Raw genomic sequence first — 17,510 nt, forward strand, 5'->3', positions numbered from 1 at the left:
CTGGGAGTTTCTGTGCGTTGCACCCAGTCGTGTGACGTAATCAATAAAGTAAATATAATCCTCTGTAAGAATATAATATCGTTGTAAATATCTGTAGTTTATATAACACTGTATAGCATCAAATAAAACAACAAGTTATCCTGGCTCGCGGAATAATCAGTACGAGGTGGGATGGCTGCTCCACTTGCGGTAATTGTTTGTAGTTTCTTTCGTGGTATTTTTTAAGGAATACGCTCGCTTTTCCTTACGACGACGAATAGGCACGGCACCTTTTGCGAGTTGTCCTTGACATCTTGTCACTCTCCTTATCAAGGACATCTATTTTATCAATTACTGTAAGATGCTGCGAGAGACTAATGTTTTGAGCAATGTGCTATATGGAATTTGAAAATAATCTTTTCAGTAATTACATCTTAAGTCTGTAAAACATATTTTCTCCTCGAATGAAATATTTTCTACTTATAGAAATTGTAAAATATTCAAATAATATTTTTTTAAATCTAAAGAGATATAAAAAGAAGATGAAATTGAAATGTATAATATTTCAATCATAAACATCACTTTACATACATAACTATTATTATTAAAATTATTAATAAAAAGTTTTTATTAAAATAAAAATGGAAAAGTATTTTTTCGATTAATGTGCTCTTAAAAAACAGATTAAAAAAATATGTTTATGCAACATTAATGATATGTTACTGTTCATACATAACAAATTTGGTTAAATTCCATTTTCCACTACAGCACAATCTCTTAATCTCTCTGCCGCACCTTGGTCTTTCTTGGAAAGATCACGCTCGACTCCCTTAAGAGTTTATGATTGCCAGAAATAACTGGCATTAATTCTACTCAACCAAAAAACTATCACAAATGGGCCAAAAAAACTAAGGCGCATTAGTGGTATGCTGCATCGAATTGCATCATGTTGCTCTGAAAGTGCTTTGATTCAACACTGGTCTGATTGACCTCATAAGCACCATCTTGAAATGCTCTTGATTTATTTTCCAGAGTCACTGCGGTTGTACCCTCTTCTGTAGAAACTCTGGGCACAAGGGGTTTGATATTGTCTGTTTGCTGCGCCTGAATTTGCAGATGTGTTTGCGATCCAGTTTGCTGTTGCGCCTTTGGCTGCTGTTGTTGGTAGAGTTCTTCTTGACGGTGTCTCTCTGTGATGCCTAGGTCGTGGAAGCTGACCAGGTGGCGTTTCAGGTAGAGCTCGGTCTTGAATTGCTTCTTACAAAGGGGGCATGTGACACTCTGGGGGTTGTGGATGAGGCGCATGTGCTGACGCAGGTTCGACAAGTTACTGTACATGCGGTTGCAGACAGGACAGGGGCGTGGGTCCAGCGAGTGCAGTTTGCGTAGGTCAGCTGCAACACACACACAACTTGCTCTAACCCGGTAGAGGCAGCACGGAGAAGGAACTTGTTCTTTTTTCTTTTTGTTTTGTTGAGTGGATTTATGGGTGGGGTCTCCGATTTGCCAGCCACCACCGGACAGCAACAACCAGCTGAGAAACCCTAGCTGCACGATTGTTGTACGCTCTAACTAGTTTAGCAATGGGATCGCTTTGAAACTTCAATTATATTCTTTAAATTGTCATTGTTCAAATTTAATTTCTATGGCAATCATGTACTTTTCTTTATTTAAATCTTTTCCCCTTTAATATTTATGATATTTAAAATATTTTATTTACATTACTTAAATTCAACTGTGATAGTCTAAAGATTACAATTTCGATATGAAGAATAATTTAAATGAAAATATTGTAATCAAAAAATTATATGAATTTTTCATAGTTTTACAATATCATAAATTTTTAAGGTTGGGAAATCGTATTGGTTGATCCCATTGCTACCTATCGTGCGCACTACGATGTCGCGCATCACCAACGTACACACATCGGAGACAAATGGTAAGCGTGTTGTTATTGGGTATATGAGGCGTGAGAGTTCGCGCAGTATCCTCCAACATTTCAATAACTGCTCTTCGACAATAACACCCTTTCGTGTTGAATATTTTTCGCTTGATACTTGAATTTGTTAGTTCTGGAATATTTCAATTACTATTTGTCAATATTGTAGCATTATTAATAATCAATTTGAAATAAATATATATCCTATCTTATCTGCTTGAAATACATTTTCTCACAGATTGTGAATTACATCATTGATAATGATAACAGAGACAATGATACTAATTAAATTTTATAGTACGACTACAAATTACTAACAGTTGCTAATAAAGATTAACGACAATTCCAACAAATTTTCTACTCATATTTAACACTAATAATCTGTGGATACGTATTTTGAAATATGGTATTTTGATATGTTGAATGTTTTTATGAAACCATCAATTATGAGCACTTTACTTCTTTAAATGTGTAATTTATATTGTAAAATATATATAATGAATTATAATACAATTAGTGAAGCCAATGATATTAAGTTTTTTTTAATTACAACACAGTGATCAAACACAGACCTTGACCGAAAAGCTTAAGTATATTATAGCATCAAGCTCTTGCTTCATTGTATATATGTCAAAGTAGGGTGTTCTGCCGTGAGATATACATGGATACATAGAACAAATCACGCCAATTAGATAAAAATAAAAAGTATTTTGTAAATGTTAAAATTTATAAATTTTGTAAGCATCATAAATATAATCAAAATGAATATTAATTATTAAGTTTATAAAATATCAAAACTTTTGTTACACAAATAAAAACTAATTGGCGTGTCATCTAACGGACAAGAACGGAAAACGTGGAAGCAACGGACAGGTTTACCAGACGGAGGGAATTCATTCCTTGCCTTTCAAAAAATATTAAAAATATCGTTTGCTTTATTTTTTCTATAATGTGCTAATCTTTCGAATTTGAGAAAATTTGATTTAATAAACTGGCAAAAATCTTCAATTCTTTTCTTTCCAAAAAGAATAAATTTATATTTATTCTAAAACTAGAGCTGATTATAATTTAAACTATAAAGAACTTTTGTAAACTCGTATGTGCAAACTTTTAACTGAATTAGCTAACTAGTACTATTGAACTATAATTTTGAAATATACCCTCCAACTCTGGCAAACAAAATGGACAGGTAGAGCCCGAGTATGTACACGCAGCTGACTTTCTCCACACATACAGCCGCAAACTGCACTCCGCCTGGATAATATTATCAAAAGATCGCCTCCGAGTGTCAAATGTCTCTCTCTTTCCTCCTTTTCCTTCCTCTCTCTCTCTCTTTCTCTCGCTCTCTTTCTCACTCGATCTCTTTCTCTCACTTTCTCTCTCCTACCGCCTAGCAAGAGCTACCGAGCTACACGAGCTTACCATTTCAAACCGAGGTTCCCCTTCTCCTTCCATGTTTCTACTCGCATCCAAAAAATTCTCTCCGACATGATCGGCTAGGTTGTTGCTGTTTGTAATGGTGCTCGCAACTACCAAAGAATTAGGGTTGGGATGGGTGGGCACTTACCTTGTTGTTCTTGATTTAGCTCCATATTGCTGGCATGAGATGGTCCAGGTTGCCCTCCTTCCAGTGATCCGCCACCTCCACCTCCACCACCTCCTCCCCCTGCTCCTCCTCCTAAAAACATGTTTTAATTAGAAACTATTATCCTCAGAATAAACACATAATATGCTCTTCTTATACAACTGAATTCCTTATTAACTTTGAATACCTAAAACGGCTGAAGACATATAATTACCTTGATAAGAAGGCGGATACGATGGCACAACCTCCATGCCACCATCAAGGCTAAGGAAACGACTTGGCAGTGTGTTAACCTCCTGCTTTGGAGAACAATCGTCATCGCTTCCATATTCTGGTAATTCTATTTTTGGCTGGAGTACAAAAAAATTATTATCAGTATTTGCTTGTACTCTAATTACAAATTACAATTTACCAATGTATATTAGTCTTTCATTATAAACACGATAAATATACTTAAATAGTTTATGAAATAGATAAGTTAATTGTTCTTTTTTAGTAAACAACTTCTGTTTATGTAAATAATATGTTTTATACACAGAATATCTTACTGGTTTGGAAGCATGATTGGAATGGTAAACTTTAAAGAAAATGTACAAAAATACATAGAAAAATTCTATGTTATTATAGGACACTGTCATTACAGCAAATAAGGACGTATAAACCACTGGTAATTCATAATTAACCAGTTTAGAACATCGTTGTTATCTGAAAATAATTGTTATGAAACTAACCTCAACAATATCGAGATCTTTGTAGCAGTCGAGTTGAACTTGTGGCTCAATTAATGGCCGTGTGCGTGGCGTTCCAGGAGCACAGGCCACTGCAGCTGGTACTGGACTAGATATCTGAGGCGAATCACTTCGTTTGCACAGCCTTTTCAATGGTGGAGGACTTGAGGCTGGTGGTGTTTTACTACGGTCCTCCTCCAAACTTGGTGAGATCAACCCACGGCCATTTGATGTATGTATGTTGTTTGTTTTCAAATGCTACAATTATTGAATTGAAACAAAATTAGCATATTATAATAAATTTTTTATAAGAAACACTTAAATGAGAACAATAAATTCAACCACCTAGCATAACTTTTATCTTTTACATTAATTCAAATGCATTTAAGTTCTGCAATAAACTTTGTGTATACATCTCAATTTATGAAACAGTATTATACAAAAACCTTGAAAGTATTGAAATTTGAATTATCATAAACTGAAAATTTATCTTTATAACTTTTCTAATCTACAAACCTTTTCGTTGTTGTGCTGAATATTTTGAGAGTCGGTGAGGCCACGGATTTGCAGAGACTCAGCAGTTCGTAGAAATGTAGGCAATTCAGCTTGAGATATGTTAACTTCCCCAGCATACATGAACTCCAAAAGTGACTGTAGGTGTTCGAACTCTACATCTCGCATGAATATTATTGGATGCTTGCATGGATTTGTCTATAAAAGTGAATTCATATGGAAATATAAGTATAAGAATGAAATCATACTCTTTTTGATAATAATACCTATATCTATACCTATAATGAATTTATTTTACTATTTTACAATAATTATAATATGTAAATCAGTATATATAATAAATATTACTAGTAAATCACACTAAATGCTCAATGCTAACATTTATGTGAAATGTTTCTGATTACTTCAAGAATACTATAACTATTAATATAATTTATAAAAACAAAATATTAATTATACTGAAGCAAACAAAATTTTGTATAATTTGAGAGGTAATAAAGTTAAGAAACTATTAACTTTTATAAATACATAAATTATTTTTTATAGGCAAAAAATTCATACAAATTTTCAGGAATAAAATTCTGTATAACTTGTTCGTTAGAAAAACTGTTACTGCCAGATCAATATGTTTTAACTCATACATGATAACTTGTTTTGATTACAGATAATAATAATGTTTACAAAAATTGACTTATTTAAACATAATTTTGCGTATTTCTCTTTAATAACTATATTAATGGTATTCTTCATTTCTATATATTTGTAAGAGAAAATTTGTTTCCATGTAATTCAACATAAAAATGTTTCATTGGAGGGAATCCATCTGTGTATATTATATGTAATAATATAAAACTTCAAGAGATAGTTATTAATTCTAAATTTTAGTAGACACTACATAAACTTAAATATCTTAACAAACTCCTTAGCCAATACACTTGAAGATAGTAATACAATGAGATAGTAAATCTGGTGGATATCATGAGAGCAGAAAAATGACATCTCATGCAGTGATGTGCAAAACAACTCCCTTATGAAGTAATGGAAAACTTATACTTTATTACTTCCAATTAGATGAATATTTACACAGAAATTCCTAAGTTTATAAAAATAAAATACATGTGCTCTCCCTTTCTCAAATTGTGCATTAATTAACATAAAGTAATGTGGTTTTTATTATCAAAACAATTTCAAGTACAAAAAGAGTAAAATTGCTTATAATTTATATATAACATTGTTCAAATATCTTAAACATTATATTAAAGTTAATAAAAAGGAAAACCCTAAAACTATATACATGCATATGTTGAGTGTACCAAAATAATGTCATTATTACTAACTAGTTAGAAAAGTCATAACTTAAAACCTGGTATGTACTTATATACTAGAAATTTATTTATCCAATCATGTTCCCCGGCCTTACAAAGATACCCAGGGGTATGAATAATAGGTAAGAATAATAGTAAATTAATGCGACTATTATTATATAATTAATAAAGAAAATTTATACTTCTTAAATTAAAAAATTTTAATCATACTTGTTAACATACATAGAAAAATTATAGAACTAACTAAAAATTTCAAATAATTACTTATATATTTTATAAATCTCAACAATATCTTAATTTATAGCTTACAAAACATATGTTTCAAAGTATTAAATGTAGGAGAATGTGAATAAAATAATAATGACTATCCAAATTAATAATTTTTGAATAACTATCTTTTAATAACTTTTAATAACATCAGTAAGTACCATTTGTACTCTATATTTTGATATTTAGTGCCTGTTGCTATATTTTTTAGATATATACACACAATGTTATATATATCGTAATAATAACTCGTAAACCTTTATAAAGAATAAATTTGAACATTTTACTATTACTATGATTAATATATAATACTGCGATGCATATCTTTCTCTTTAGATATACAAACTCATATTTTTTGTGCAAAATTATATAATTTAATATGTTTTTAAATACAACATATGATAAACAAAACAAAATACAAATCAACTTCTATCAATTTATAATTTAATGTATAAGAACATAATGTTTCGATAAAACTAAGCTAGAAATTCATGACAGTCTTAGTATATAACATACTATGAGTATTTGATGCAATTGAATCAAATTCTTCTAAAGAATCACAAAGTCTTTTTCATTTCGAACCCAACAAAATTTATTGTTAAGAAGATAAGCATGTAATGAATGTAAGTTCTTGTAAATTTGTTTGTACGTAAGATTGCTTTTATGAAAATCCATAATAAGCTTGTGAAGTTTTCTGATATTAGATTTAAAATTTTGTTTAAAAGGAATAAGAAATTCTACAAATACTGCAAAGATGTTCATACGCATCAAAAGCATATATTACACATGAATGGAAGACTATCTCAGTAAATATATTTTTGTGTTTCACATTTCATAATCATTTTAGTATTCACAGAATAATTATGGCATACATGTAAATAATATATTAACAATGCGTAATAGTAAAATCAATCAAAACATTCTTGAATTACTACCAAACAAATAATGTGCAAAAACATGTATCTTATGCAAAACATATATGAGCTACTGCACGAGACGTCACGCATACACATACGAAGCTATACACATATACACGTATAAATGAGAATTTTGGGCAAGTACTTTAATTTCACCGCATCAAATCCAAAGCATGATTCTCAAAGAAGGTAAGAATGCACAGGCGAGGGGTGGGGAGGGGGGGATATCAAGCAAGTCGCATTGAAGAGAGAAGCAAGGCGGGGAAGGTTTTCTAACCTTGAACAACTCCTTGAAGTAAGGGCTGCACGCGGAGAGGACAACCTTGTGCGCCTGGAGACGCCTACCATCGCAAGCGAAGGTGACATCAACGAAGTCCTCGTCATCTCTGAGGGCCTCGAATTGGCTGGTGATGTTAGCTTGAAAGTTGTTCCAACGCAAGCAAAACTGCTGCTGACTATCCGTCATTCTCCTCGCTCGACTCCCTTCGACCTCCTCTGTCTCTCTCTCTCTCTCTCTTAAGCTGAGAACCCCCCACCACCCACCCTCTGTCCGTCTCTCTTTTACTTTCACCTTCTTCTATTTCTATCCTTGTTCCGCTTTTTCCTTCTTACTGACGGCACCGCTGTTCTTTCCTCGTCGCACACTTTGACTTCTCGAATGTGTATCTTTCTCTGTTTTTTTTCCTTCCAGGAGACACTTTAAGATTTTTTGAAAAATATTCAATTATGGAAGATTCATTGAGACGAAGAGGGTGAGGGTGGCTTCACAGGTTAGGGTAGCCTGTTTTAATGCACCCTCGTGCCAGTAGTTTCAGATGAGGCTCCCATTACTCTGGAAAAAAAATGGCAGGTGCAAAAAGTGCAATCGATGACTGAAGAGGAGATGTGTGCGTGGGGAGAATCGATAGACGGCTTACCAACGTTCCAGCAACAAATGTAAAGTGAGAAAGTAAATCCTCTATGCATAGTTCATTTTATTCATTTTTTCGTGTACCAACATTTTTCTTAATTTGCTCAATTTATAGAGGTAGTATTTTACTGTATTTTCAGTTATATTTAGGATCATATATAAAAAAGAACGAAATAAGAACTTTTAATTTTTTAAAAATGTAAGTCTTCCAAGTTACTAGAACCTCATCTAGAGATTTTCCGTAATCTTTATGTGTTCGATCATTGACTACATATAGAAAAACCTCATAGAATATGAAATTTTTGAATGTTTTAAAGCCGTAAGATACAATAGTAATTATCAATATTAATATAGTATTCAAAATACATAATCTGTAATGGATATTGCTTATGTAATGTGATATTATATGTAATTTTCTAACATAAAAATATAGATGTTTCTAAAAGTTGGAATTCATTATTATGTTTATTAACGTATACACTGGAAGAAATAATATTTTTTATTATATATATTGTATGTTATATTATATATAATGTACAACATTTATATTATTGTTCTATATGCGTTGCTAAGCAATTAAATTTGTGACATCATTTATTGAAAAATTATATAAACTGCAGAAAATATACGCCATTATAATTATTTTATACCATCTTTCTATTAAAAGCTATAAATTATCAATACTTTTGGTGATTTTATTGGTCCTCAATAAATTATTTCCCTATCCATATCCATTACATATCTAAAATAAACATTTATTATTACAGAAAAAACTAATATTAAAATAGGTTTAAACTTATAATTTGTATGCTTCGTTTTTAATTTTTATACATTTCCAAAACTATACATTTAAATTATTCGAAATTATATGTTTTAACGATTTATTTCCATTTTCGTATATTTAATAACAATAAATTCTTCTCCTGAGTAGATATACAACATTGAGGCTGAAATTATAAAGAATTAAGTAGTAAGTGAAATATATCATACAAAACGAGATAACTGTAATTATCAATCCTTTATGTAATATACATATGTATTACATTAGATAAAATTATCCATTCTTCATATTTCTTCAGAAGTTTATAAGAGTGTATTAAATTTCTTGATTATTATAAAAATTTTCGAGTAACTGTTGCAGAAGAATACGTAATCTGTACGTTATACTAGTGTTACTAAATAATTACTAATAAAATAATGGATATGTTGGAGTAATAAATATTTATTTCGAATATTAAAAAATTATAGATACGGAACCACATTGTAAATAATTTTTAAAAATTTGAAATATGAAATCATTACGTTATCAACAATTTTCAAATCGAAAAGATGTTAAACGACTTGCTATTTGTGAAAATTCTTGAATCATTATTGAAAAATTGTGAAAAGTGTGTCAAAGATATGAAGTAAACATTGATAAACAGTCATTTATTTGTACCTACAGTACGTATGAAAAAAAAACATGATATATCTTTACTAACACAAATGTATAGAAATAGTAAGTAATGATACAGAAATATATTAATTTAGTAAATGTTTTATTTTAAACATATAATAAAAATTGAACAAAATATCAATTTTCTGTCACTTCTTATTTAACAGGTAGTACATAAAATAGACAATATCTAGAGCCATCACCATTCTATTTATACAAACAAATAGGGGAAGTTAAAACTCTATTAGACAAGATAAATATCTTTAACTGAAAAGAAAATTCAGATGTAATAAACGTTTCTGTTTATTTTATATCTTTTTAGTACAACTTTAAACTCGTGAAGCAACTGATAAAGGAAAAAGGACTGAAGGAAAATCTTCCGTGAAAATAGAACTATAGCTAGTTTCCACATCCTATAAATTCAAATACATTTTATCACCCGGTATATGCTCGTCTTCGCAGCTTCGGACAGCTTCGGGCCGTCATGGACGCCCGAAATTTCTTCAGAAAATAATTCTTTAGGGAAATTTTCATATTATTCTGTTGTGGCAAATGTGAAAAATATTTGATGATAAATCAACCAAATTCCAGACAATTTTCAGTTATGTGACACAAGCAGAACATGTCGGAAAGTCAGGTGAGTCAGATCTTCTTGTTTTCCACTCAATTTCCTTGCTTTGTAACATGTTTTCTTCTTCCCTTCTTAACATTTTATAAATGAAAACTTATCAAACATTGACGAAATGTATTAGGAAACAAAAATCAATGCGAAGATTATGATCATTGTTTTTAACCTCGTTTCGAAAGGTTACTGCGGACAACTTAATCGATACATTGTCCTCCAATTTCATTTCCTCGTGTAATAACGAACATGATCAACTATTTCCTAATCATTATATTTAACTGTATGATTTTTTAAACTTTTTAAAATGGGAAAATATTGAGTTTTTCGCGTCTAAATGGTGCATGTTAGAGGTTGAAACGTCGCTGTAACCTTTATTAGGTTAACCTTTCTTCCAAGGGTAATTTTATGTTTAGTTTCATTCAAATGTGGCCAATGTTTTGTTCATATTTATAAAAGAATATGTAATTCCTTAGAATATATTGGCATTAAGTATTTTAATATGACAAAATATATTTGAATTATTTAGATAGGTATTAAGTTGTGTTGTGATGAATAGGAAAATACAAAATGTAATGTACAAAAATTCATCCAATAAAAACATTGCAGTGTATGCCGTATTCTGACTTTTCACAAATATAAGATAGTATGTTATGTTTGCATGATCATTATTTGAACTAGTTCATATCAATCGTTGGTACATTACATATATTTAGTTTTCACACATGTATACTAGTTGTTTTATATCTATATAGTGTTTTTGCTTACTCTATATTTTACTTTTATTCTATATGCACAGAACACATGATCTTAGTCTTTCGAAGTATACATTGAAATATTGTGTTATTTCAATAAAAACACTATTAGGTTGGTATTGTTATTATTTTATTATGTATATAATTTAATTGTCCTTTACTTTTACAATACCAGTGTTGTATGATATAGTAGCTCCATCAGTTATCGAAGATCTAATCATTTAGATCTAAAGATTCTTCTGTAGATAATGAGATTTATATCTATTGTATCCATTCAATGAGGCTTATACTTGAATTAGTTTCATTTAGTGTCTATATAACTTAAACAGTGTATGTTCTAAATTGTTTCATTTTCTTTAACTAATTTTAAATATTTAGTTTTTATTAGTTTTGGAATATTTATGAATTATTTTATTTTAATTATTAAACATTTTTTTGTGCTTACAGAATTTGTACAGTGTCTTCTTTTGGTGATCGTTGTGGTTTCCCTAGTGGAAACCAAAAATTACATACTACGCCACGGTGAGTTCATTATTATTTTCTTTTATTGTTTGTGGGATTTGAAATTATTGGGCTAATTAAAAATTATTTTGTATTTATTAAATAGTTCAGAAATTACTTATGCTTTTTATGATACCTTGTCAAAAGTAACTAACATTGAGCAGGCTATATTTTTAATTCCAATACTTTTCATATATTTTCAAAAAACATATTTTGTTATTGCTTGCATTTTTTTTATTTCCTATGTCAGATAACTTTGTGTTTGTGTATATTGAATGGTATGACTGAGTCACTAATTAAAAATAAGAGGTTGCTAACTGTCAAAAAGTATAAATGCAACGTAGATGGCAGAACATTCAATAAACAAACTGTTGCATCTTATCAGACAATTGTCATGTTGATCTTGGTATGGACTATTCTTACAATTAGAATAGCATTGCTTTCAACAACAAATTGGAAATCATACTGAATCATTTAAATGATGAACAAATACTAAGTTTTCAATATCATTCTATTATTTATTGTATATTATGATCTCTATAGTTTAGCAATAAATTTGTCTTACAAGTGTGCATAAAAGTGAGATATAAAGTATCATAATATGCTCATATAATATTATCTTAATTAAAACTTTCGGTAAATTCCTTTATAAATTTAATGCGCATATTGTTACATGTACTTGTTTATATTAATTAGTCTCTATGTTTTATTTTTTTATATACACTCGTTTTAATTGAAATCTCAGGCATTACCGTTCTGCTAAATTAGATGTAAAATAATATATCATCTCGATCATTTTGAACGAGACAAGCGTGACGAAAAAATTATCAGAGTTTCGATGCTAACTGTACAATTGTTATCAGCATATACATATTAAATGATAACACGAAGGAAAAGATAGAGTGATTTGTAGAGATCGATAAATTGTTCAGAAGGTAACCAGTTGCTTGTTTGAAAGTTTCGGGATATCTGTGTCCGCATTTCAACGTGATATTTTTTTGACACGCGCAATTGTACGTCGGCATTACAAGTGAAATCCATACTTGGAAACCAACAAATTTGCGACAGCGAATCTTACATCTTTTTTTCTTTTGCAAACACGAAAGTCATACGTTTATAAACGGATAATCGTCTGCGTTTAATATTCTTCCGTGAACGCGGTGAACTTTTAGTTTCACGTTTCCAAGTGAAACAAACGCGTTTTCGATCGTAGATTACCGAAGAAGCGATCAAAAACAACTAAAGCGTTTTGCTTTAGCGGGAAAAATTTCGTTAAAAATTTTCCATCCTCCGTTATCGTTACGAATTATTGAGACAATAGATCGACACGCGTGTGAAAAAATCCCGATCGTAAACCAAGACCAAAGGCGAATTTTTATGTCGGAGGATCGGTACTTCTGTAGTGGAAAATATTCTCTAAGGTGACACTTCGTGATAAATTCGTGCGAAATGATACTCAGAGGAATCGCGTTCGCCGAAGCAAGGCGAAACTCCGCCAGACGCATTCTGAAACCTCAAAATTCGAGTTGCGAAAAAGACAACGCCGAGTTGACCTACGACGGTGTCTTTTTTCGTAATTTGGGGACAAAGCAGACATTTTCGCAGTCGTTCGGCGAATATGGTTCACCATCTTTTGGCTTTGTAAGTTCTTTTGCTTGTTTTCCCTTTTTCAACGCAATCGAATCGCCTTTGTTCGAGGAGTGAAACTGTTTTCGTTCTCGTACCTTCATGGGACACGTTATTGGTTGAGATATTGCGTTTTGCGAAAGATACGGTGACGTTGCTTTCATTTGTGTTGTATTAAGTATTTAGAAACAATGTTTTATTCATTACTATTCGATGAAACAGAGGTTTCAACGTGAATTGAGAAAAGGTTTGAAGCATGAGATCTTCACACGAGATATCAACTAATAAGTAGATTCAAATTGTCTGTGAGAAACTTTGTAAATTTTTCGACAAATGCACCTTTGTTCGTAGGTATATTTAATCGATGTTATGCAACTTTTCCTGGTTTCCTAAGATTATATTAATAAAAATATAATATCAAGGAATACGGAAATGCTGTTCAGATTAATATTCTGTTATGTGCTCTTTAGTGAGCATAAATGGCCTCAAGCGCTTCATATCTTCGATCTAAACAGTTTCTACAGGTCAATTCGTTGAACATGTCGACTCCTTTTCTATTACCGCGAATTTCTATTCCTGATATATTAAAATTCGTTGAATCAGCGGTTTTGTAACGAGAAAGTTCTATTTAATTTTATTATTCATTTACGCTTTGTTCAAATATTTTTAGTTATCTAGCAGCTTATGCCTCATATATGCTGCAATTACAGTCGCAGAATGCAAAATATTCGCCTGAATTCATAAGGTTTCACCAAAGTATTCTTTTAATAGTGGCTTCGACTCTACTTTCCTTATCGAAAATTTTAAAGTTAAATTCATTTGCTATAAATCCAAGGTCTCACGAATTTTTGTTCGGAGCATACCTTTGAACTTTATATACAAAACTATAATTATATAATTATTATATTTAATAATTGTGTATATAATAATTATGTACAATCTTTATTTGGGTTGTAGCATTCTACGATGCGGTTTTGGAAATTTCCCAGAGAATATAGCGATTAGTACACCCCCACTCTCATTTGTATTAATTGGGTTGAGTCAGAAGCTTCCACTTCCAATTTCCATGTTTCTGTCCATTGAAGACAATTGACAATTAACTTTTCCCGTATCACATGTCTCTGATTACATTGTACAATAAATTTGAATGTTTCCTGTTTGCGTTCCGATAAATGGTAAATGATTCTTATAAAATTTGACATGCTGAAACGCAAATTCGTTGTTGGACAATATTATCATTACATTTAGTAACTATCGTCAATTTCAAACAATCAGATCAATTGTTTTATAGATCTCCGATATTTCGCCCCAAAAATTACAATGCATTTTATCCATCAGTTGAATATTATTTTTGATTAATAGTAGTCCAGGGATCTTTACGCAAAATATAAATTTTCTTCATTAATTGCGACACACAGAAGCCGAGAATAATTTAATTTCTTTCATCAGGACTTTACCACGTATGAATAAAAAAATCCACACAATTCAAGTATTTTATTTAAATAAATTAAAATTTAAAAGTTAAGCTGTACAACATCAATTACTTTTTCAGTATGTTTACGTTTTGCGAATCTTAATAAAATTAGGAAGATATCATAGATTAGCGTAAGCATTAACTCTGAAATCTCAGCAAATTATGTTTCATCTTTCTTAAATTTATCATGGTTTTCGGTTTCACCCACCAATTCTTACTATAAATGCATAAAATTCACAGTCAAATTATTATATCTTCTTTTTAAAGAACTTGTTTGGGGAAACAATTATGATTATTATGAAATAATCTTATTAATGATATAGAATTTTAATAGTTTGAAGCGTACTCACATGTAACAAAATGATTGCCACTGCCTTCTCAGATTTGTCACGGTGCAATTTTTATTTAACAATTTTCGTATAAATTCCTATAGTTTATGAAATTTAAAATATATACGTAGGAAATATGTAAGTCTCAAAATACAGGTTTGATGTATCAAACAATATTTGTGTCAATGCAGTTCTTATGTGACAATTTTCGTACTGATTTTTCTGTCTAGAGAAATGAATATGTCATGAAAGTTTAAAAAAGATTTAATCACTTTGTTACGTATTTAATCGTACAGAAAAAAAACATGTAGAAGATGCACATTCTTATTAACTCGACACACCATAATTTTCAAAAGATGAATCACTTTATTACTCACGCGGAACGAATAAGTAAACAATCGCAGAACGGAAGAAAACTAAAGCTATCGAATGACTTATGAGACATAACTGTTAGGCAATTGTTATGTGGGAAATTTAAATCGAAATTAAAACCGTGCGAACTCACCCAATAGTGATAATTAATTGAGCGAAACCGTAGAAACACGTTTCCAGCGTTGACCGTTAATCATTGTCTGAATCGTACGAAGTCACGCTCTGACGTCTTTAATTAGCTGTCCAGCATTTTTACATATTTTAACCATCTGTAACTAGATGTAACTTTAAAGTCACATACCTATTTATCATGTCTTTTACCCATAATTTGCAAAAATATCTTGCTCTGTTCCTTCATAATCGAAAGTATTATACATCATAATCTTTAACCTTTACTTCACACAACAGACAAGATTTAAGCTCTTCAAATCAGTTAAATCGTTGTTAATATATATGCAAAGATTGATATTTCTTAGTTTCGAGTTACATCAACGTCATTGTACCCGTATAAAAATGTTCGGGTATAGAGAGTTGAAACTGTTGGCGTGTTAGGAATTCGTGTTGTAGGAGAACACGACTTATACGGGAGTCTGCTATACCATATTATCATAAACGCATCAAATCCGCAGTCTACTGATCTGAGGAGAGATCTCTTGGAGATGGAAACTGGTTCAGGCGTAAGAAATTTATTACAGCATACGACACCTGGGAAGACTTCGCTAACCTTCGAAAGACGAGCGATTTCACCGACATGCAAGCTGGGCAGTGGTTCCAAACTGACTCATCACGAAATATCGCTTTTTACGTATTGTCGAACAAGTATTATGCATACATTAGAATCTCAAACATAACGAGTCGTATACAATTTACGAGTAACATGTTCTCTGAAATCACTATAGTCATTGGTACGATATTTTTAGGGAGAATCTACAGTAAAACGAATTTTGATACGATATAAAAATCATCCATATTTTTAAAAATGGAAGAAGTTTTTCTTACAAAACTAGTTGAAATTGGGTATTACGTTTCTGTTCCGTCACAGAGCCATGCCATTGTTCCTTTTATGTTGACTATTAAACAGCGTTTTGACCCTTCCGACAGCGGATGTAGAGTCACCGCTGATCCGATCTGTCTGTATAAATTATGTAGCAACTTCTCCGAAATGAATGGAAGCTATTTGTTCGTATACATACAAGTATGTGGTTTATATCAATGAACTGTAAATGTGTGTTTTATATCAATGCACGGTACATATATGTTTTTGATCAATGACACAGTACTTATGCGTTTCATTTCAACACAGTAAAAAAATATATATTATTTTAATGTCATATAGTTTACACAATGCATCACCCGGTGTAATACAAAATGAGATTTGTCATACATACTCAAATAACTTCGCTTCTGGGTCATTCGTGGCCCTGTATCCGCCGTGCGTTCGGTTACATGACTACCCGCTATCCGAGGGTTAATTGACTCGTCGTTTTGCACAGTGTACACGAACTAGTTCACATTCACTATTCGATCTCGATGGATCGATTATAATGTTGCGATCTCATTCTCAGACTGTTAGTACTACAACATCAGTCACTTACTACCGATAATTATTTTCGAATTGTCCCTGAAAATATTCAATGTTGCCACTCGGTAGGGTACACACGTGGGAGAACACCGCTCTGTAAGTCGATGCAACTCTGAAGTCACATATCGATTTGCCAATGTTCTTTTTATTTTATTTTATTTTTAGTCATGTTACAGTAAAAAGGAGTAATACGTAATCAAGGAGATTGTGCATCGCAATTTTCAAATTACACTTCATACTTTCTCTATCATTCCTGAATTCTCATCTTCGTTTCTAATTAAGAAAATTACAATATTTTGGATCCATGTGTATGACAAAATCGAACTGTAGAGGGTTTAGGCATGTCATAACCAAATCGCGGTAGACATAAGTCAGCATAGACAGTAAAAGATTTAACAATATTGTTATATTATTTTTGAGCAATGAAATTTACTGAGAGACAAAACACGTTTTTACTTTAAATCAGTTCGTTGTTTACACTAGGTAGAAAATTTTTATTTTGCACAAAGATCCTCAGTCTAATAATAGTTATCGAACGGCTTCGAATTTTACCTGAAGGTCTAGGGTACTGATCCACATAAAGAGGAACTTCGAGATTTATGTCGAATCGTCGAAAATAGAGGTATAAATTACTAACGATCATTTCGTCGT

The 17,510-nt window shown here is 31.3% G+C and overlaps 2 protein-coding genes across 3 annotated transcripts in view; one reads left to right on the forward strand and one right to left on the reverse strand.

Moving 5' to 3' along the window:
• The window catches only part of Milt (trafficking kinesin-binding protein milt), a 119,411-nt gene that overhangs the window by 65,693 nt on the left and 36,208 nt on the right, over positions 1 to 17,510 (forward strand). The window lies entirely within an intron of this gene.
• Positions 652 to 8,201, reverse strand: LOC144468627 (uncharacterized). The gene is made up of 6 exons (XM_078178239.1): positions 7,531 to 8,201; positions 4,748 to 4,942; positions 4,235 to 4,489; positions 3,718 to 3,853; positions 3,486 to 3,596; positions 652 to 1,373 (listed from the first exon to the last, which is right to left on the reverse strand). The coding sequence occupies exons 1-6, from the start codon at positions 7,717 to 7,719 to the stop codon at positions 898 to 900; spliced, it is 1,362 nt and encodes a 453-aa protein (XP_078034365.1). The 5' UTR covers positions 7,720 to 8,201; the 3' UTR covers positions 652 to 897.

This window comes from Augochlora pura, chromosome 4 (genome assembly GCF_028453695.1).
Source record: "Augochlora pura isolate Apur16 chromosome 4, APUR_v2.2.1, whole genome shotgun sequence".
Taxonomy (NCBI): Eukaryota; Metazoa; Arthropoda; class Insecta; order Hymenoptera; family Halictidae; genus Augochlora; species Augochlora pura.

Bases quoted from the DNA above. Each gene is read 5' to 3' on its own strand.
- LOC144468627 (XM_078178239.1), bottom strand. From the start codon at position 7,719: ATGACGGATAGTCAGCAGCAGTTTTGCTTGCGTTGGAACAACTTTCAA. The intron at 4,943-7,530 runs GTTAGAAAACCT...TCACTTTTATAG, and splicing joins ACTTCAAGGAGTTGTTCAAG to ACAAATCCATGCAAGCATCC. The intron at 4,490-4,747 runs GTTTGTAGATTA...CAATAATTGTAG, and splicing joins TTCAGCACAACAACGAAAAG to CATTTGAAAACAAACAACAT.